Source organism: Antechinus flavipes, chromosome 3, assembly GCF_016432865.1.
Source record: "Antechinus flavipes isolate AdamAnt ecotype Samford, QLD, Australia chromosome 3, AdamAnt_v2, whole genome shotgun sequence".
NCBI lineage: Eukaryota > Metazoa > Chordata > Mammalia > Dasyuromorphia > Dasyuridae > Antechinus > Antechinus flavipes.
Window position 1 is genome coordinate 400,806,159 of NC_067400.1, and position 23,497 is coordinate 400,829,655.

The 23,497-nt window shown below is 33.4% G+C and overlaps 1 protein-coding gene across 1 annotated transcript; it reads right to left on the bottom strand.

The window, feature by feature from the left end:
• Nucleotides 1–588: 588 nt before the first annotated feature.
• ZC3H15 (zinc finger CCCH-type containing 15) lies at nt 589–23,360 on the bottom strand. The gene is made up of 10 exons (XM_051986063.1): nt 23,159–23,360; nt 12,144–12,245; nt 9,363–9,474; nt 7,714–7,866; nt 7,297–7,388; nt 5,517–5,699; nt 3,792–3,938; nt 3,531–3,632; nt 2,702–2,828; nt 589–1,439 (listed from the first exon to the last, which is right to left on the bottom strand). Exons 1-10 carry the CDS (start codon nt 23,231–23,233, stop codon nt 1,252–1,254), a joined length of 1,281 nt encoding a protein of 426 aa, XP_051842023.1. The 5' UTR covers nt 23,234–23,360; the 3' UTR covers nt 589–1,251.
• Nucleotides 23,361–23,497: the final 137 nt, after the last annotated feature.

Below are 23,497 nucleotides of genomic sequence, written 5' to 3' on the forward strand. Positions count from 1 at the left end.
TTTGTTAATTAGGTATCCAGTTATAAGTTTTATGGTTTAGGGATCTGTCAGGCATAATCAAATCATTTATCTTTGTTGTGTCAAAGGCCAGTCTCTTTTAAAAGAAAAATGATTTTATTTTTGTCACACTAATTTTTAAAGATAAAAGACTAGATTGCCAATGTCAATTATCTTAAGCTTTAGATCACATTAATAATCCTTAAGTATTCTGATGGTGCACTCCGTTTTAGCTAATAGTAGAGAAATTAATGCTTAAAAGTTTTTAAACAGTTTAAGAGATCACTTGAATATAGTATCACTTTCACTTTAGGTTAGGTAGTAAATAGATGTCTTGGAGGCTATTGTTATTAATGTAAATGGATTTCTTAGTAGATTAGAATTGCTTAGGTTTAAACCTGCATACTAGTTGAACAATACAGTCCTGAGGGTCTATGTCTGCTACTACCAATTACTGTCAACCTATTTAGAAGAAATTTAATTTCCAAAGTGGAATCAAGACAAAAATTTTCATACAAATATACAGAATGGCCAACATACTTTATGAAATATATAAAAAATTATAAAATCATAAAAAATAAAAAGCCCATATTTTGATTTTTAACGTTTGATGGTCTTTATTTACAACTTTGTTGGCAAAAAAATGCAGAGGGAAAATTTAAAACGGTTTACAAAGGGCATTCCAGATGATGCTGTCAGTTTAAAGAACCTGCATCTTTAATGTCCATCTGATTAATTATCCAAAGAAACCCAACACTGAATCTGCATAAGTAGTCTATTTATGAAGTACAGTGCTCTTATTTTAGGCAGTTTTTTTTAAAATATATAAATACAAATGAAATCAAATCACTCATCAAAAAGATGCAGCTTAAATGAGGGATATTTTCAATATGTATGTTGTACTTGGTAATAACACATGCCCAATGAAACTCACAAGTTGGAAAAAAGCAGTTATACTTTCTACTTCGATTATTTACAAAATCTTTTTCGTAATGACCATTATATTTCAGATTTCTTATGACCTACTCTGAACTTACTATGAGGTGTAGTCAAGGTCAGAATAGAGGTGGTAAGGATGAATAATCCTTTTTTTTTTTTTTTTTTTTTTTTTGAGGAAAGGGTACCTCCCCAAATCAGTGTGAGAAACCATAAACATCCTGTTTAAGAATTCTAGACAGGAGAAAAAAAAAATTATTGTAGTCAATTTCTATTTATGCTGAGCTGAAAATTTTTTTTCATTTGACTTGCTTGTTGTCATTCCTCTAGATCAAGTGTGTTTAATTCTTCTTCTAGTTCATCCAAATCCTCTCCAGTAAAAAGATTTTCATCAACAGGAACAGCACCAATAACTCCATTTTCCTGTTCTTCTTCATTATTTTCTTCCAAATCACTTTGTTCTCCATTTTCTGCCCCACCTCCTGAAGCTTCACTCAATTTATTATCTGAAAATAAAGAAAATCAATAAACTTGAAAATAAAATAGCCATTCCATCACTTGGCTGAAAATCTCCTATTTATTCTTTTTCCCACGTAAAAACTGGTTTATAAGAGACTCTTAGTATTTGTTTCACTGTCATATATTATGGTATTACTGAGAACAAAACATATACGTCTACCCAAAAACAAAGTTCCTTGAAAGAAGAGATGTGTCTTACTCATTTCTATCTCTTCCTTAAGGATGTAGTACACTTGCTTGTACAAAGTAGATATCAGTAAATATTCAGTGAATTAGATACTTTTGGTGGATCTCTTTTGAAGAATGTATGCAGTATGTGGACAAGATTCAGACAGGATGAGAAGACACATGGATGGAGTGGAATCTGTACAATATAGAGAGTACTTAAGTATTTAATGGAGAAAGTCCTAAGATATAAGATCCATCACAGTATTGAAGTATGACTTTTATAAAAATCTTGTATGTCAGAATGATGTCAAACTACCAAGTTGATTACACATATATGTGTATTAAAACTCTAGTAACATTAAACAATGCAATTATAATTCTATTACTAACATGATAGAAGTGATAAATAAGCTGAAATAGTGCTTTTTTTAAAAAAATTATACAAAACCTAAAGTTTCTTTATGACAGACAATTTATCTAGTAGTTTCAGCATACTGCTGTAATTTGGAGTCTGTAGACCTAGGTTTCAGCTCTGCAACTTATAATCTTCTTACCATTTCACTGTTTGGTTCCTGATCTAACCTATAAAATTAATAGTTTGCTGCTAAAATCTATACAGATTCTGTAAGATGTTCATTAAGTAATATTTGAAATAGAACTTTCAAATATACTATCTGTCTTGTGTACTTTCCAGTAATAATCTATGTCGATTGACTGTCTAATTTTTAAAGAATAGTGAAGTCTCAAAACTATTGTAATTATTAAATAGGGCAAAAGACTACACCAAAATTAAGGAAATTTTACAAAATAAAGTGCTATATCATGTTATCTAAGATATAAAGAAAATATACTTTATCTAGTTCTCAAGTGCAAGTTATAAACCAAGGGAAATATATACAATGTTATAGTCATCTTTTACTATTATATTCATTTCTTAACAATTAGGAGCAGAGATATATCAAAAAAAACAAAAAACACACATTTCTTGTGACTTTTAATTCTTGAGAAAAGTTTTTGTTTTTTACTATAACTTAATTCAATTTTCTTCATCTTGGAAATATACATAAATTAGCCTACTTACCATCCTTCTCTACTGAAGTATATGTACTGAATCTTTCAAGACTAGCCACAGTGATACCAGTCTCATCCACATCCTTTGGAATATACTGGCTCAAATCTATATCATTTACTCTTACCAGATCTTCAACCTTCAAGAAAAAGCACAAAAATGAAAATTCTGTTAGAATTATTCTGTTAGAATTATGAATGTTATAACAATCAGTCACTAATGTAATTTTTGTACAACACTTTTCAGAACTATCTAAATATCAACTCTCAAATGACCTCTTAACAAACTAATGTTACATGACACTAGGTAAAAATGCTCAACTCTGAATGACAATCTAAGCAATTTATGCCTATTTAATTTCTTTTTGAGCTCCTGAGTACTACATCTTAAGGGCAAATGGCCATTCCCTGAAATGTTATTTTATCCTTACTACCCTTTTCCAGAAGAATTTAGCCAATCTATTTGCTATTACTGCCATGTATATTCACAAATATGATTGTTTTGTTGACTCTGCTTTCCCCATTACTTCTTTTACATTCTTCACCTCTCCCCTCTCCCCGCCCCAACTCCCAATAATTCTGTTCTGCTATTGATTTTTTTTGGTTTGTTTTACTTAGTTTTCTACAAAATGCTCTGGATTCTGTAGGATGATCTGATGAGGAGAGAATTGGATTCTGAAATCAGAGGCCCTAGACTTGACTATAGCTTTGTTACTTGTGTGATGTTAAGAAGCTTCATCTCCCTCCTTTTAAATGAGGGGACTGGATTCAACACTATCTTTAAAATCTATCGTTTTTAACAACAACTAAGTCATAATTAGCCATCAAAAATATTATTTTACCTCATCACCACCAGTTCCTTGGGTATACTGGGTATCATCAGCTTCTTCATCATCATCATCAACTAGCTCAGGACGAAATTCAAATACTTCACGGCCACTGATCTGGTCATGTATACACACACATACATATTATATTGCATATTCAATGTCAGAATTTCAGAATTAAAAAAAATGAAAAAACTTGTCTACAGCAAGTGTTTTGTCTAATGAACCATATATGGATACAACCATTAATACTAACATAATTATTTTAGAACCTACCACCAGTGCTTTTCCTGCTTTAAAATCTGCTTTTCTTCTTTCCATATCTTGTTCAAGCTTATCAATTTTTTCTTGTCTTTTTCTTTTCTTCCATGCAAGAAAAGACTCTAAAGTGATTTTGGTAACATTTGGTCCTAGGGCAGAACGCTAGGAGAGATTAAAAAATAGTTAATACCTTTTTTTTTTTTTAAAGAAAGTCATATTTCCAATATTGTATCAAAAGGATAGCTCCTTTATAATGTCCCTGTTTCTAAGAACTATTTCTGAAGACTCTTTTTTATTAAAATAAGGTTAACATTTAAGTTTCCCCCCCAAAACATCAAAAGACAATAATTCTTTAAAAATGAGGTTCAATTTAATGTATTAAAATCTAATTGTATCAAACTTTGAATAGTCAAGTTTTTAAAAATAAAATTAGAAGCAATTCTCAAAAGTACTTCATATAAGAACTATATTCTCAAGAGCCAAAAAAATTAAATATTTATCACCCAAGAAAGCAGTGAAATAAAAGTTTAATTTTTTTCTTGTAATTTAATTATTGATAAGGACAAATGAAAAATAAAAATGTTAACTGAAGATCATGAATCATGTAATCTGTAAATCTAGGAATTAGGTTTCCGATGAACCCATATAATATAAATTGCTCATTTATATAATTTTACTCTATTGCAAATTATCTGTGCTGAGACAGAAAGAACAAACCTTAAGACACCCAAACAATCCACATTTCATTTCAGTCAGTTTCAAGCCCTATTCTTCTTTCTTCCTTGGCTGAGCTGCTTGATTGCCGACAGGCCATAAATGAGGTGGTAATCAACAACTCCATTCCTTCTGATGAAATGGAGACCTACCAAGTCCTACTTATCTCACTGGTGCCTGCTAAAGATGCTGCAGGCCAAGGAATCTTAACTTGAAGTTCAACATCTCTAATCACACATATACCCTTTTTCAATACAGCTGGTTTCTTTTATAATCCTAGTTATTTTATTTTATGAACTTAAAAACATTATTCTGAGAAGAGGCTTACAGGTTTCAAGTCCATTGGCACATCAAATAAACTATTAGGTAACCCAACCCAAGATTTTAAGGCCTTGCCATTTACCCTGCAGGTGAACTTTCTTTTAGGTGTTATTTCCCCCAGGAATTTGGGGGAGTTTTCTAAGCTATAGTAAGTGACACACATTAAGCATTAATACTTTTAAATACTTTTAAAAAAATGCTTTTAAATTGATTTGCTCATTCCTTTCTTTTTGATAAAACTCTCACTATAATTAAAGTTGCAAAAGAGAAAGGTTTTGATTCTTTCTCTTATCTTCTTCAGTTATGTCTGACTTTGTGATTCCACATGGATTTTCTTGGAAAAGTTAATGGAGTGGTGTGCCATTTCCTTTACCAACTGATTAAGGCAAACGAGGTTAATTCACTGACCTGCCCAGGATCATACAAGTAGTGAGTATCTGAGAACTCAGGTCTTCCAAATTCAGTCCTAGCACTCTACTCATTGAGCCAGCTAGTTACCGAGCAAAAGCTTGAAGCTATCTCACTAAAATAACATATAAGCTCAATGTCAGAACAATAAAATCTTTACAATTAAACAGGCTATACCAATCATAGTTTTCAAATAAAACAGTGCTGCTGCCCTCAAGTGGTAAACATTAAAAACTCACAAATAAAGGCTTTCTTTAGGGTCAGAGGAAAAAAAAATAAAACAAAACTTATAGTTACCTCTCTTTCTATTAAATCTTCTAATGAAATTTCATCTTCTTTTTCTTCTTTCTTCTTATCTTTTTTTAATACAAAACCAGGAGGAAGAGCATGACGATACATACAATTATCACCACCCCCTGGGCAAACCCAAAACCAGCCGTATTTGTTGTTTTCGATAGCATCAAGAAAATGCTTACACACCTGTAAAGAAACAATAATGTTCATGGATAATTGCTCCTCTGTCCTTGAACATTTTTTGTGACAATATTCAGAATACAGAAAAGGTAAATTCTTGTCTACACAAAATTTCAACTTAAAAACAATTGTTTTAAAGAAAATAAAAATGCAAAGAAAAACTTTGGAGCTTTTAAATTGTAAAATAATGTAATGGTCAATTAATTAAAAATTATACTTATACACACATACCTACCCACCATAGATTTAATTGAATTCTTAAAGAAATATTCATATAATTCAGCATTAACATTTATAAAGTTTATGTTAATAGCCATCAAAGATAATAATAAAATAATCTATCTTAAATGTTTATTTGCCTTATAAAATACAAGCTTAGTAATCTGAGATAATTATGTAGGCACTGTTAATTTCTAATGACAATTTAGGCATTAAGAAATATGGAGGCATGAAAAGACAAAGCATACTAAAGAATTATAAATTAGAAATAACTACAAATTGCTATGATTATTAAAATTTGTATTATCTGCCTTAGTTCTTGACCTAGGGCAGATCATATGAACATCATCATATCAATACCTTGGACTGTTAAAGCCATTCTCCATCTAAAACTTGTCTCCCTAAATGGAAAAATGTTTCCTTTTACTTTAATAATTAAAAATTATACCAACTGAAATTTTAATTCCAAAATTTAAATCCAATTTTCATGGATAGGAAAAAATAAAGGAAGGATTCTGATTTGCCTCTAAACTCATGATTACTTTTTAAGAAGTTATAAAATTTCAGGCAAAGCATGAAATGGGGAAGACATGGTAAGTTAAAAAAATGAATGTTATGGAGAAAATATCATGAAGGATCCAAATGTAAAAATTAACCCCTACAAATAGCAAGAACCTATTTTTACAAAGTAAACAGAAGTTGGGAATTGTGTGAGACAAAGAATTAACATTCAATTTTCCAGATCCCAATGTCGGCATTTTTTTCCAACTAAGTGGTTGAAATTTAGTTCCCCTCAGAGAAACCAAGGGAACACAAGCACCAACTCTTCTTAAGAAGCTTACCTTTGACTCCCTGACTTAGGACAAGCAGTTAAACAGAGGTGGGAGAATGAGATAATTCTCTTTATGTCCTGCCATCTCCCCTCCTCCACAATATATAGAAAAATATAATTGGCTTAGAGGTTAAAGCTTTTAGGGAAATAAAATCCAGGAGATAGGAGAGACAGGAATTACAATGGGGAAAGGGTGACAATACCTCCATCCTGTTGGCATTCTCACATCCCTACCCAGGGATCAGCCTAATAATCTATAGGAGTTAAATGAATGAAAAAAAAATCTACTGTTCTGACTATGCCATGCATTTGGAAGACCAGATGTTCTAGGTAATTATTTTGGGCAGATATTCTAGATAAACAATGAATTGGCCTATGAGATGGGATTGTAGAAAATGATTGGAATATGCACCATTGGATGGATGACCAAATCAATGAAATAACAGATTAATTTAAGGCATGACCTATTTTAAAGAGGCCAAATACCTTGCCACATTAATTTCTCCCTAATGATAACAAATACTGCAAACTCAATTCAAGAAAAGGACATACTATTTGAGTTTTTGGTTTTTTCTTTTCCGCCTCACCATGCTTCTTGTTCACCACTTCTTCTAGCTTTTTCTCATCCCAATTATCCATGGTATCTAGATATGAAAGATGTTAAAATTAATATAATAACAGTTTATCCCTCTCTACACATTTGTTCTAAGAAAAAACTGGATATTTTATTCAAAGTAAATAACATCACAAAATTACTGCTAGTACAATTTATTGTTCTTTACATATTTTTAATTTAACAACCCCCAAATGATAAGGAATTATGATTTTACAAGTCAAAAGAGAAAGAGCAATTTTTAGGCAAGCAATTCAAATTATATGTTTACTCAAGCAAGTTCTTTAAGGTACTGAACCCAACTACCAATGAACTAAAAAGTAATATTCGTATTTGATGCTAGAAAAACTACATACCTTTTTCAAGTTCTTCATCTCTTGCATCTATATAAACACTTCGTTTTTCACATTTTCTTTCCAGAGATAAATCATGGGAGAACTTACATTTATCTCCTTTAGTACATTGCCCTTGTTTGAAAAATGCACATACTACTGATTTGGGATCTGCACCTATATCAAATGAAAAGATAAAATTTGGCATTATAATCTTCTAGTGATCCTGTTTGGAAGTAGGCAGGATATAAATTCCAAATAAGTGAATCAGTTATTATTATCACCATAAGAAACAAGAGGAACCATTTCAGTATGGACTATAGTAAGCTTTGGAATAAACTGACTGAGTTCAATGAACTGATAAAAGACAGAGCTATAATTATATATAAATAATCCTATTCATTTTTAAAAGTCCAGATTTATGATATCATAGGGTAAACAAATATAGAAACTCCTCCATAGAAGAATATTAGTAACTAATTCATAACTTAAAGATAAGAGCAGTTGGGGCACCGAGAGATTAAGATATTTGCCTGTGGTTAACACATCTATTATGTATTAAGTCTTTCTGATAACTGCAAGATCACTTCACAACCATCAAATTTGGTTATCTCTTTACTATTTAATTTAATTCAACAAACCTCTTTAAATTACTTTGTGACAAGCATGTGCTACATACAAGCACACAAATATCAAAATGAAACCATCCCTGCCCTCAAAGAACTTTCTGAAAAATAAAATGTACACAATATATTAATGCAAAGAGAAAAAAAAAAGAAAAACATATACAATGTAATTTGCATGTGGACATTTTTATAAGCATGAAGTCTGAAAGAAGCATAGGATTCTTTGAAACAAGAGATGAATAGACAACTTATTCTTTGGCAAGGGGCAAAACATGGAGATGAAATGTTATGTACTACACACAGCAATTTGTCCAACTGACATAAGAAGAAACTACCTAGAAGACGGAATTGTATTGATAGTGTCAAAAAATGCAGAAAACATAAGAATTGAGAAAAGGATGACTAAATGAACAAGAGAGAAAGAGATCTAGGATGAAGGGGCATGGGGCAATGGCCCTTTTCTTCAAAAAGAAGAGAGCTGGAATGAGGTGAGGTGGCAAAGTAGTTAAGTTAGTTATATACCTGATGAATGGGTCCTCTAGGCTGGTAACACGCTTTCATGTAGCTTAGAGACACAGACTAAGTAGCTAAGGCTTTGAATTATACAGGGTCACAGCCATGCAAAGATGAGGTGCAGAAATAAGAACGTTTAGGGAAGAGGTCAGATCATGGTAATAGCAATATCAGTAACTCAAGTTTTTTGACTATTCTGACTTTTTTGGGGGGTAGGAAAAGCAGTCACAAAATTAATGTCTCAGACTACCTGTAGTTATCTTAAGGTACTATATAAAAGTATAAAAATTAATTTTAATTCAATTAAAAAATTTTTTAATGTCACATATTATGCCATGTATGAGGAACAAAGAAATAGACTCAAACAGAAAAAAAAGGAATTATTAATCAGTGGTGGACTGAGCCTAAAAGATCATTAGTTACAAGCTAGTTATTTTTAGTAAGTATGTTTTGAAAATACAAATACAAATAAAACAGATTAAAAGTTTTTAATGAGTTATGCTTAACAATAAGAAACTGAATCTCCGATTTTACCTTTACTTATTTTCTGAGCAGCAACTACTGGTTTGAATAGTTCATTTAGCTCCTGAAGTTCTTTCTTCTTGTCATCTTTCTTCAATTTTTTATCACCTTCATTTTGTGCAGCCTATTATTTCAGATTTAAAATATTAGTTTTAGATTACTTACATTTCAAAGATCAAACACAACAAAGCATTGCTATGCTATAGATTGGTTATATCATACATTAAGCTATACTCCCATAGCACAGAGAAAATTTTATATTATACAATGCAGGCATTATCCTTGTCTATCTAATAGTAATGACTTTTTCCTTTAGTTGGAATGGATAGCTATGAAATAATTAGCATACAATAAATCACTTTCTTAAAGTCATATTTTTTTTTCTTTTTGGTTTTATAGTAATTCTTCAAAGTAAATATACATACTAGAAAATACCTCAAAAAAAAAATATAGCAAACTTACAAAGGACTGTTAGCTTTGTTTTTAAAACATTTTGATTAATAGGTATTTCCCAAGTACTTCATACACTTATTAAAAATCTTCTGAACCATATTCTCTTGACTAAAACACAATTAAATCAATTTCCCCTCCTACCAAGTTTCTTTAAGAGGTGCATTTGTTAAAATCTTACTGCAAAGATCAACAGAAAAGTGACAATAGATGGAAGTTCCTACAGTCTTATGCTGGTCAGTACAGGTATATTCTTCATAAATCCACTTAATGAAAAATAACTTCCTAGTCTTACTGAAGAAAGTAGGATGCTAGTTCAAGTCTACAGCCTTCTCAATAAAACATTTTTCCTCTTCTTTCCTTCCTCTCCCCAAGAGATTTCATGCACCCAGCAAAAGAAGAATATTCCAAACTAAGAAGAATGCTAGTTCTGTAAACTTGGCCAATACCATTTAAATTCAATTGTATAAATCTACTTGAACAAAGTAGTGAATTTATGGATGCATGCACGCACAAAATTCTTGCAGTACATTAGGTAACATTATTTATTTGGAACTATGTGATGACTATGAAGTATTTCACATAAAAGAATTTTTGAAAAGTAAGATACACCCACTCTTGTACAATTCCTACGCAACCTTAGTTCTTGACACCATTTAGTAAGTTCATGCCATGCTTTAAAAAAAATTTTTTTTTTAAATTTATTTATAATGAGCTTGCTCAACTGACATGCTAGTGTTTACACAAGTGTAAACCCTTGTCTTTTTTCTTCTAAACAAAACTGTTTTTATTCATCTTTGAATGTTTACTAATCCCCCTATGATTTCTTCTGTACAAGTTTAGACCATGCGGTCCTATGCATATTTTCTTACAAATCTATCTTCTCATGACATACTCTGTTCACCTTCTTTACAATATGTCCCAAAATGAAGTTATCATACTCTACTATCTCACTGCCCAACACCAATGTTCCTATTGTTTCTGCTCCATCAGTTCTCTTAATTAGTTCTTTTTTCTTATATCTGTTGTTTTAGTTAATGTAACTTTTTCCAAATCTTTGACTGGCTGTAATTTAAAGCATAGTATGCCTTTAAGATACAACTTATACTGACTCTTCTAATCTGCTACTTTTAATTTCTTGTATAATGAGAAAACATATGAGCTACATTGTAAATTTCATAATTAAACATAAAATTATATTTTTGAAATATATGAAGTTAAAAGTTATTCCTCAATGGATAAGCAGTCAAAAAATATGAATAAAGAATTCTCAAAAGAAATGCATACCAAATAACTTGGGGTTTCATCTCACTTCTGGAAAATCAGCAAAGATGACAAAAAAATAGGAATAGTAAATGTGGAATGGGTTGTGAAACAGAGGCCTACTGATACCTTGTTGGTGGAGCTGTGAATTGGTTCAATTCTGAAAAACAACTTGGAATCATGACAAAAATGCCCATATAGTTTGATCCAAATATTAGGACTTTTGGTATATATTCCAAGATTATTAATAATACACCAAAATATTTACAACAAGAATTTTTTATATCAGTAAAGAATTGTAAACAAATAGATGTCCATAGACTGGGTTATGACTGAAAAGTCTCTTATAGAGAGAAATGTAAAAGACTATTACTATGATGTAAGAATTAATAAAACTGATGAGGAAAAGTGATGCAAAAATTAAATAGGCAGAACTAGAAAAACAACATACAGAATGATTACAATAATGTTCTTCACGAACAAGAAAATATTTAAAGCTGCATGTAGAGAAATAATAATGTCCAATTTGGACGGCTCAAAAAAGAGAAGTTACCACTTTCCATTTCCTTAGAGAGTAGAGGAACAGGCACATGGAACACTACATACAGTATCAGACTTTTAAAATATGTTGGTTAGTTTTGCTGAACTGTTTTTCTCATTTTTTTAAAAAATTTTTTTGGTATAAAAGATGATGCTCAAGGAAGGGGAAGAAAGAACTTGACAAAAACCAAAAACTCATATTATTATAATTATTATTAATTTGCAAATCTTGTCCTCTATCAGTTATGGGCTAAAAAACAAGATTATTCCCTCTTCGGGAGTCAGAAGTGTATATATAATTAACAGGAAGACACCAACAGAATCAAACGAAAAGAGAATCAATTTTCTGAACAAAGTTCCAATTAACAGATATTTCTTGTTCATAACAGTGTTAGAGCAAATATCGTTAAAACCAAAGTCAAAGTAGCTTAAAGAATGAAAGGGGCTCATTAAAATGTACAATAACAATTCATATGATAAAATACTATTTCTATTTCTCGGCTAAGTTATACGATTAAGCTTAACAAGAAAATTACTTACCTGTCGTGGATTTTGTTGACCAAATTTAACTTGATGAGTCACAGCCTTGATGAACTTCTGTTGCTTTGCTCCTTTCTTATTCTTCAAACCAAAAGTTTTGTCCTAAATGAGAAATATCATAAAATTGTCTTCACCAAGAAAAAAGACAAAGGTTTTTACCTAGTCATTAAGTTCTCTCTTACATCAACAAACTTCCTTTTATGCCTTAATTCTAATAGAGGTTCCTATCCAAAAATCACATTTAACATAGCCAAGTGATCAATATACTTCCTAATACCTGCAGATAAGGTAGATCAAAAAACAACTCCCCCCCCCCCCCCCCCGGAATTATAAACAATCCTCAAAACCATTTGCACTAGTTAAAATACAGAAATGGGTATGCATCATAAGCAAGACTCAAATGTTATCAAATACAACTGTGTGGTATTCCACAAATTAATCAATATGCATCTACCATGTACCATGAAAACAAAACTAGAAAGTAGTATACTATGGCAGAGATTTAGTGCAGCATCATAAATTGCTTTAAAAAAATCATAAATAATAAGCTTCAAATATATACTCAACATATATGTAAAAAAGTCCTATCATACAAAGATTTATGAGAATAAAAGGAAACCTTTTTTCATAGCTGTGGCTTGTGAGAACCAAATAAGGTAGAAAGGTGATCATTAAAAAAAAAAAAAAAGTAATTTGCATTAAAAATAAAAATCTCATACCTAAGATGCATAGGGAAGGGAGAAAAATATTCAAGACCAGTAGAAATTCCTAATAGATCAAAAAGTCAAGGGATACATGTTTTTAGAGACCCACCCCCCAAATATAAGCTTGCTAGTAAAAGAAATATTAGTTAAATATCTCACATTAACCAAACTGGCAAAGATGAAAAAGAGACTTTGGAGAGACAAATTTACTAATAAATAAAAGTATTTGGAAAGTTAGTACTTAGTCCAACTAATTAGAAAATCAAATGAAAAGATTATTGTAAAGGTCCAGAAGAGGTGTGTTAAAGTCCTAAATTAAGAGTGACTTCCAACATCTCTCATGGACTACAGCAATGATTTCCTAATTGGTCTTCCTTCAATTTCTCCTCTTTCCTGTAAGCTGCTATTTCTGAAAGGAATGAAACCAAGGCGCTAGGGGAAAAGGCAGGGACTTGCCTGAGCTGTCCCCCAAACCTCTCTGAATATCATCAGTAAAACAATTCCTGGATTAGCAGAACACACAAAAGAATAGCTTGAAATAATTTTCCAACCAAAAACAACTTAGTAAATCAGCAGGAAAGGTCTATTATAACTGAGTAATTTACAACTGGGTCTATTTACAACTGAGAGTAAAGCACAGTCCAGTACAGGTGCAGACCCAACTCTAGCAAACCAGGATCAGGCCTTAGGACCACTTGTAGAGGGCCGGAACTCTGAAGAAGTATACTTGAAACAAGGATACTTACAATAAGGTGTTAACTTAATGTAATTGATGAGATAATGGTTCTCTAGTTGATATATACTTAGTAAACATGTAATGGTTCTCTAATTCACATATATTTAGTGTGCTATAATGATGTAATCATAATCATACTGAGGTATTTAAGGGCTGAGAGGACTGGAAATGAGACATTCCATCTTTGGCCATCCTCCTGGTGGCTCTTCTGCCTCCTGCACTCCTCCACTAAAATCAAGACTGGGTCAGACTGTGATAGACACATATTGTGAAGGAGACAATAAAAGACTTTAGACTCTATTCCTGACTATCCTTATGATGTCTATCCTGCTGAGACAAAGGCCTGTCCGGAGGTCCCCCAGAAAGCTATCCTGACATTACAACCACTCAATCAGTAGTTGTAGGAACTATCTCCTGGAACTCTCAGTCTACAAATGGTAGGAAGTTGAATAATTGGGATCTCTTTGTTAGCATTGAAGCAGTCCTCTGTTTTTTTTTCCTATACTTGGAGAGAGATAAAAGTCCTAGGTGGCAGTCCCAGGGCGAGGAGGAGCACAAACACATTAAAGCCTGTGGCCACAGTGGAGCAGAAATCCTTGTTATAATTCCAGGGCAGAAAAAAGTTCTTATGGTCATTCCAAGATTAGTGTACAGATCAGAATAGGAGTAAATCTCCTTAGATTATACTACCTTTGAAAAAACAAAAACTTATAGGTCCCAAGAAGCTGCACAAAACTCCTAAAGATTGGAATATAGTATACCCTTTACCGCGGAAGCAAAACCCTATTTTAACAAAGAATTAAAAATCAACAAATAGGTTGGGGAAATAAGCCAACAACAAGAAAAAAAATTCTGACCATATAGAGTTACAATGGTGACAAGGAAGATTAAAACATATATGCAGAAGAAAATTAAAATAAAAAAGAATAGACCAAATGGTAAATGAAATACAAAAGCTCAATGAAGGAAATTCCTTAAAAATTAAAACTGAACAAATGAAATCTAATGACTTCTTGAGAAATCAAGAAACAACTTAAAAGCCCAAGAAAAGATTTTTTTTTTTTAATAGAAGACAAGGTCTTATGTGCTTTTCACTGGCCAACATTTTTGAAGTGCAATTTAATTTTGTTATAGCAGAAATCTGGAGAACTTAGAATTTTCTGATCTGTTCTGTCTTCTTCCCAGAATCTTCTCTCCTCATTAACTTTAAAACTAGTTTTCAAATTACTTTTCCAGTCTGACTATATTTTACTTCAGACACTCTGTTTTAGTATCAAATTGGCTTTCTTGTGTTTCCCCACTTTTCTTTTTATACTCTTTTTTGCATTGTGTCCTCCCCCTTCTTCTGCTTGAAATACATTATGTCCTCACTTTTACTTCTTAAAACTTCCAGTTTCCTTTAAAGTTCCACCTTCTACACAGGCCTTTTCATGATTTTTAGTCTTTCAAATCACCCTTGTATTTATTTTGTAGATACATGTACTTATTGTTCTTCCAATGGAACACAGACTCCTTTTGTTCTCAGCTTTTCATACCCAATTCTAGCACACTGCTAGACACAGAATAGGTACTTAATACTTACTTGATTGGAAGATAAATAGAGAATTATTATAAGCTGCCATATTAGTGTCTGAAAGTATCTAAACATCCCTAAAGAATTCAGTTAGTTCAACTTCTTTGAAGGTCAAGTGACTTGTCTAACATCACCTTGTTAATTAATAAATAGTAAGGTGACTAGCACCTAATTTTTACAAAGATAAAACTCCTTTCACTAACAATGTTAAAAACAACGATTTCAATAGATAGACCTGCTAACTAGCACTTCTGTTCAACTGACAATAAAATGTATTTGATGTTGATGATTCCAAAGCACTTGCAAGATCCTAAAGAGTTTTTTTAAAGACAAAAGATATAAGTACATTTTTCAAAGTCTGGTTTATTTTGTCACATTACTTTTTTAATCAGTCATTTTTTGGATGCATGTTTATCTTGAGATACATTTGAACACATAGATGTGCATTTAGAATACAAACTAATTGTTTTTGTTAATTTCACTCCATAGTCTATATGATATATAGTCTAATGATAATTACCAATTATTCCTTCTCTTCCTACGTGTCACCCTTCCTAAACCAATTCTTTGCTCTTGAGAACTTCAATTCTTTCATCTCTTAGTACCAGCTCAGGCCATTTACCTTAGTTCATTTTTTCTCCTTCTGAATGCTGCCCTTAATTAGCCATGTTAACTCCACACTTACTGGGCTCTCTAATCTCAGTTATTACAAGGCTCAATTTATCTCTTGCCAAATTTATCCTGGATTATCCAATATTAATTAGGCCCACTCAGCAGCAAAATAGTCCTCTAACTCTTCCCCAATTGATTCTCCCATTCTTCATAGAAGCTATTATAAAACTTCTTTGTCCTTCTTAAGCCTTTTATATCTCCCTCTTCTTTCACTTCTACATCGAGGAACTTGCCTCTTAATTTTACTGAAACAATTGATGCCTTTTAATTGAGTTACCTCTTCCATTCTCTTCATCTGAAAACCCCACTCTCCTTTTTCTAATCTCTAATAGCAGCTCTTCTCCCTGTCAAAGATAATTCGACTATACCTGTATATGATTCTGTGCTCTATCATCTTCTCCAACAGACTTGCAAAGCCAATCATGTCATTCACGAATCTTCAATCTCTCCTTATCTACTGATTTCTTCCCCGTTGCCTTAAAAACATGCTCACTTCCCTTTAATCCTAAAAAAACCCCCATAACTATCAAGATATTAGGAGATATCCTGTTAACCAGAGATAAGGCTCTGCAAGCAAGTTGTGCCCTGACAGTAGTATAACAAGTATTTGCATTCACTCTCTGAATGTTCTCAGCCACCCAGAATTATTTCTCATCATGAAGCCCCATTATGAATCCTTCATTGTCAGAGCTATAACCCACTGTGCAATCACTGGTTATAAATACTGAGATCTCCCCAAATGAAAGAGTCCCCCTCCCAGGAATAGGGCTTAGCTTAGATGTCCTTGCTTGCAAGCAGTTTTCCTTACTTTGAAATCAAACTTCTGTTTAATTCCTTACTCTCCTATTTACCTGCTTTGTTTGGTTCTGGCCAGCCTCAGGTTAAAGGCCATTCTAATCAGCTGACATTAATTGGTGTCAGAAGTGGAACTGGTAACAGAACTGGACCATTAGACTCTCCAGTACCAGTAGGAACAGATTAAGTACCAGTAGAGAATTATTTCTCCAGAATCTGATTCATCCACAGATTAAGTACCAGTAGAGAATTATTTCTCCAGAGTCTGATCCATCCACTCTCTGTAGAATCCCCTGCCTTTGTTTCTGCTGTAATCTGAGCTCCTTCCTTGGTTGAGGTTAAGTCCAGGGCCCCTTCCTAGGTCTAGAATACTCTTTCTTAACTGTACACCTCTTGTAAACAGGCCTCTTGGCATAACCCTGGTCCTTCACCACACAGTCCAGTAAAACCTGTGATTGTGTGCATACCTTGGTACAATGTGTCTCAGTCTAACTAGTTAGAATTAGAGTTGTAATTGTGTGTACTCCATTAAGAATTGTTTGTAAAACGTCTGTGTCTTGTCTGCATTGCAATCTCTTACTTTGAAAGATTTAAAATACAGTCAGCCACTTTTAAGGTCTGTAGTCAGAGAGTTTAGAACACTGGGACAAATTAATGAACTTTCATAGTTGAAACAATTGCCCCAGTAAGCAAGAATAATTCCCACTTTAGGCTTTGTGTAGGAGATTAAGTTATTAGAGGAAAAAACCAAAACAAAACCTTGTAAGTTATCTTTCCTCCTGTGATTTCAGCTTTGGCTATGTTGGAATTAGACATAGAGTTAAATAATCAAAATTTGTGGAGCTACTAAAAACATTTTAGCAGATTAAGGAATTTAAAGATTAATCATTTATGATCACAAAGCAAAATTCCTCAGACTTCAGGGTAATTTTAGGAACTCATTCCTTTCTGAAATATCTTAATAAAATTCTGGGTACTATTCTATAGAATATATTTGAACGAAAAATAAAAATTAAAGATGTTGAAAGTAAACAGCAAGATAAATAGCTTCATTGTTCCAGAGCAAGAAGAAAGGTAGCTAATTTTAAATTAATTCCAGAATGAAGAAAGGAAAAAAGGGAGAAAAAAAAATGGTAAACTGCAACCTTTTCTTAACCCTTCCTTGAATGATTTTTTTTAAACCAGAGATCACCTATTACTTTCAAAGATCAACAAACTTTCTCCCAGTTAACCCCTCTCATTCCTACACCCTCAGATGTTAGAAGGAAAAACATTAGAAAAATGTAGGGAAATTTGAATTGTTTTACCTCTTCAGCTTTGTAGTTCATTGTCTAAGAAGGTCCACTTGGAGGATGGGCTGCAGAAGTGCCATACACTGGCCGTGACCCGGGGTAGTCTATGGCCCTGGGCATCCAGCAATCTGCCTTTCTAAAGCAAGCCTGGGAACATAACTTTAGGTGTAGTAAATCTTGCCCAGAAACTGCAAATGGTGCCAGCATCCACTTTGCTCTAAGGCCAGGAGCTAATGCTATTAGAAAGATCTTGACCTGGGATACCCATTTTGCAGCCAGCACCTTCTGCCTCCCTCCTATCCCGTTCTAACCTAATCAGTCTCTTCAGTGCAGACCTAGCCCTTGGCAAGCCTTGTTGTTACCCAGGAAGATCCTGGTGCCCTTGGTAGCACCTAGCATGTGTGTGCACGTGTGCGTGGGCAAAATAGCAGTGCCCAGGTGGCCTCTGCCCTTGGTAGAGAAGTTCATCCTTCTCTATTTGGGTTGCAGAATTTCTTTTTCTTTTCTTTTTTTAAATTAATCTTCAGCAAGTTACTGTATCTGTTTGTCCCAGTTAATGTGTAAAGAGAAAATAATGGTACTCGTTCCTGGGTTGTTGTGTTTACACACACACACACACACACACACACACACGTATATATTATATACATTACATAAAGCAAAATTTAATACAGTGATTGATGTATGCTAAGCACTATATTATTATTATTATTGCTTTAATTGAATGAAATTGTTCCATACCTTATAACTCTAAAGTGATTTTAAAATGGCAAAGATATTAAGATCAATGATATTTATATGGGATAATTTGGAAATGCAATTGATATCTGAGTTACTATATAACAGGATACAAGTATGAACATCTTACAACTTCAACATATATTTGTGACCAAATTTTAATAAAAAAAGTTAATATTTTTCTAAGAGAGAAATGATTAAACAAATAACACAAAGGTATAATGTAATAGTTTTCTAATTAAGTGGAATAATAAATTTTGAAAAATAACAGGATTAGACTTCTATAAGAATTATAAACAGATACAGAATTGACTTCCAAAATTTATCTACCATAGAAATTCAGGCTTTGCATATGTTTTTGTATTAAGTTCTAAAAATTGGATTTACCTGTAAATTGTATGATGATAAAGTGAAATTGTTTCACCATTACTAAAGTATTTATGTGATAATTTTAAAAGGCAGAAGAGTTCATTTTGCAGTTGGACCCTCATAAATTTCTACAAGATTCTTACAAGATTACATACAGATTTAGGTAAGGGCAGAAATAGCATATAGTACGTAAAGTTAAGAACCAAATTTCAATGACTATACTAAATAATATTAGTTCAGATTTATCGAGGAACCTCTAGATATGGAACCAGAGCCCATCTCAGAGTTGTCCTGAGAATAATAAGTATACTGGTTCAAGAAAAGATATATTTGGATCAGATGACTATGTGAAACATCTGGGACTCAAAAGATGTTGATTAAGAGGATATTGAGAATGCATTATTAGTATACAGAGACTAGTGAAGATAATTATCATTTCACCTTAGTATTGTTTTAAATTTTTTCTTGGTTACCTGGGTGACATGTGAATCTCCCTTCTTAAAAAAAGTCCACTGTGAGCCCTTTAGTGGTTTGATTTTTACCTGACCTTTCTGTAATTATGTAATTATGGCAATTAGGAGAAAACTTATTGCATTGTTTGAACCTAGTGCTACATGGCAGGGAAACTGGACCATCTCTCTGTGCTACTTAGAGACCTTTATCAAGGGTAACAGGAAATTAAGAATCAAAGACGGATGCAAAGGAGTTTTCTCACAATTACACATTTCAAGCAACCCATGTCCCCCCATTAGGGCTAGGGCTATAGTAAAGATGTCCTTGCTTGTTCCTCACTTTGAAATAAAATTCTGTTTAATCCTTTACTCTTTTGTGTAGCCTGCTTGGTTTGGTTCTGGCCACCCACAGGTTAGGGGCTGATCTGGCCTTGCTGACAAAGAAAAACATTAGCCCTTACCATCTCCTTCAAAAAAATTGCCTTAATTTCTCCTCTCTTTATTGGCAAATATTCTGGGGAAAAAAATTGTCTCTACTTTTTGTCTCCATTTCCTATCTTCAAAATGATTTTTAAACTCATTAAAAACTATTCTTTTCATTTACTAATGAATAAAGATTACTGAATTTGTTTAGTTTTTTCTCAGTCCATGTCCTTCTTAAAATCTTTTTCTTTTGACATTTTTGAATACTTTTCCCAGTTATTTTCCTCCCTGACTACCCACTTCTTTACTCAATCTCCTTTGCTGGCTCATTATTATTGCCCTGTACTTTAATTGTGGGTGTTCTTCAAGATTATGTTCTAGGACCTTTTCTTTATGTTCTCTTTTGGTAACTATCAACTTTCATGTGTTCAAATCACCTAAATACAGATAATTTTTAGAATGACATATAAAGAACCAATCTATCTCTTGATTTTCAGTCTCCCATCACCAATTATTGAATATTTTAAAATGCCTCAATCCCAACACATCCAAAAACAAACTCAATATCCTCTTCACAAACACTCCCCTCTCTCAAACTTTCCTATTTATGCCAAAAGGCTCTATATCCTTATCTTCCAGGTTTCTAATTTAAATATTCTTCCTTTTCTGTCTTCTACTAGACAGTGAGATACCGCATACTATAAATTATTTCCTGCCTTTCTGTATTCCCAATATTTGGCATGGTTCTTTGCACAAAGTAATCTCCTGATAAATGCTTACTGACAAAAGGAGCAACTTTAATATCTAATGAGTTAGTTGTCAAATTCCATTTTTCACTTATACAGCATTAAGTATTATAGAATGAAATGTTCATTCATCTGCATATAGCACAAAATTGAACATAACCAGTTCTTAAATTTTATAAGATTTGCACAACAAATCTGTTAACATGGAAATGTCTTTACATCAAAAATAAAATAAAAACACAATAATGGTAGTAAAAACTTGTAGATTGAAAATACACAGAGGTATGGGGGAGAACTGGCTAAGCAAATTTAAGGCATAATTCTAAACAGGTTTTGAAACCCCAGTTACCAACTTTATTCTTCTTAATTTAAATAAGCTGTATTTTTTTTTTGGGGGGGGGTTTGAATAGCTGGCTAGAGTTAAATTTTGATATTTGATTTGTCATGCTAATGCTTTCTTGTAACGAGATATATTTTTCTCTGGAGATTTCTCTATTGAGCAAAACAAACCTAAAGAGTTAGTTTAAATTTATTTTAAAAAGAAGTTTGATGTATTTGGACAAATTCTAAACTGCCCTTCAAAAATTAGATTAGATGACCTTTGAAGTTCTTTCTAGAAGCAATGATAGAATTATTTAGAAATGAAGCTTAAAAAAAATTTTGGTTAAGAAACAAGTTTGTTATTTGAATAGAACATACCTAGCAGAAAACACTCTGGCTGAAAATGGAAAACTGCAAGTGACTATAAACTTCCTAAAAACTAGAAAAATCCAAATAAGCTAGAGAAAAAAAAAAATCCAACATATTACATAACTGAAAGGTACATAAAGTAGACACTTAGATGGTTGAATGAAATCACAGCCCCAGAATACCTTTGTAATGTCAGTCCTGTTGTTGAAGTATAAAGTAATTCAAGCAACAATCATTTTTTGATTTCATGATATCTGAGTAAAGTGTGAGATATGGTGCAATATACAGGACATGGGTTTGGGGAAAGCAGATAGATAAGTAAAAGGCCATTCTACTTTCTTCTCCCTAACTAGAGGCAGGTGAAAAAATCCAAAAATATTTCCAGTAAAGTGGGAGGCAGCCCATTCTCCACTTAATCTTTCAAATAATGGTAACAACTCTCCACCTACAATTCTTAACTGAAACACAGTATGGCTTCAGGTGAGGTGAGAAAAGATTTGAGCTTTCTTAATGTTATTTTGTGACAATCTGAAAATGGAATAAGCTCTTCCTTTAAAAAAAAAAAAATCTGAGAGTGGAAATACCTTTTATACTGTTACAAATTATTTTATCAAATACTTGTTCATAAATATTTTACTGAAATAAAATGTTTCAAATTGACAATGGAAGAGGTTTGGTCTACATATACTGGACTTTCATAACTATTAAGTGGTAACAGAATCAACTAAACCCTAAGAGAACTAACTTTTAAAAGCACTGGAGAAATAAGAATCTCAAATTTTTTTTCTGATGGAAACAGATAAAAGCTATTACACATGTCTTGAAAAACTTACCTCTTTTAAAATTATGAGTTACACTAACACTAAGTAACGATAGGAATTTTAGGATAATCCTTTTAAGGCACTAAGAATTTTATGTCACTTTCTTCAGATTCTAGAACTAGAAGCACATGGTAAGTTGAACTATTTTTAAAAACTTCCAAATTTAAAAATTTGCTTTTGACTTTAACACCTCTTAAATTAACTCTAAACAGACACCAAGAGTTTATGGCAATGTATAATTTTGGAGGGACAAATTTTCTAAATTCTATTTTAATTACTCTGATCCCTCCCCCCAAACTATTTAAATCGGGTAAGTCTTGTAAGTTATTTTTGTAGTTTCCCTACAGAGGACATAAGAATGGCAATAATACTGGGAGAATGGGACCAAAAAACCTCTAAACATTTTTTGAAATCTTTTTTTCTTTGCATTTGTCTGTCTTTGTGCGACTGTAGGGGAAGGGAGAAAGCCGAGGCCCAGAAAGTTGAAGGAATTGCTAGGCTAAGAGAGAAATCACTGGCGGAACCAAATATGACCCTTCCAACTCTTCAAGCATAGTGTACTGGATGGAAAGGACAAAGACCCTCAGTCTATATAGGAGAGGACACTGGGGAACGGGGGTGGCGGGGATGGTCGTACTTCTACAAAATCCCCAAAGAGAATACAAAGTGAATGTGAGTACAGGTTTTGCAAAGGTGGGGGAGGGGCAGCAAGAGCAGTACCTGCCTCTCCTTTTCCCTCCCCCCATTCCTAGCGCATACCAGCCACTGGTCATAGTCACTATGACGATTGGAAGAGAAGCGTCATTATAAGGATCAAGGATAATAGAAGTTAAGAGGGTGGGAAGAGGGCGAGGAGGCCACAAAACTGGGAAGGTTGCGAGGGGGCAGGATTGGAATTGAGATGAGACACGTGGACTCAAGGAATAGAAGGGCCTGCGGGACCCGGGCGCGGGAGCTCAGGAGGGCCCAGTTCCGGAGGGAAGAAGGAGGGGCCGCTCTCTTACCTCAATGATTTTCTCCTTCTTTTTCTGTTCTGCTTTCTTGTTGCCCCCGGCCTGAGCCTGTTTTTTGGGGGGCATGGCGGAGACGGCCCAGGCTCAGGGCACTGCCCCGCTCAAACCCGAATGGAGGGGAAAAGGGGAAGGGAAGAAGGCCACCGCCGCCACCGCAGCCCAGCGCGGAAGGCGAATCGTTCACGCCCGGCCGAAAAGCGGCCTTTGCGACAGGTCGGAACCGGTGCCGCGGAGCATTGTGGGGGCTCCCTGTATAGAAGCAACCGGAAGCAGGGATACGCATGCGCCGTTTTAGCGTGTTGGGAGAGGGGAGGATAGGAAATCCCTCTG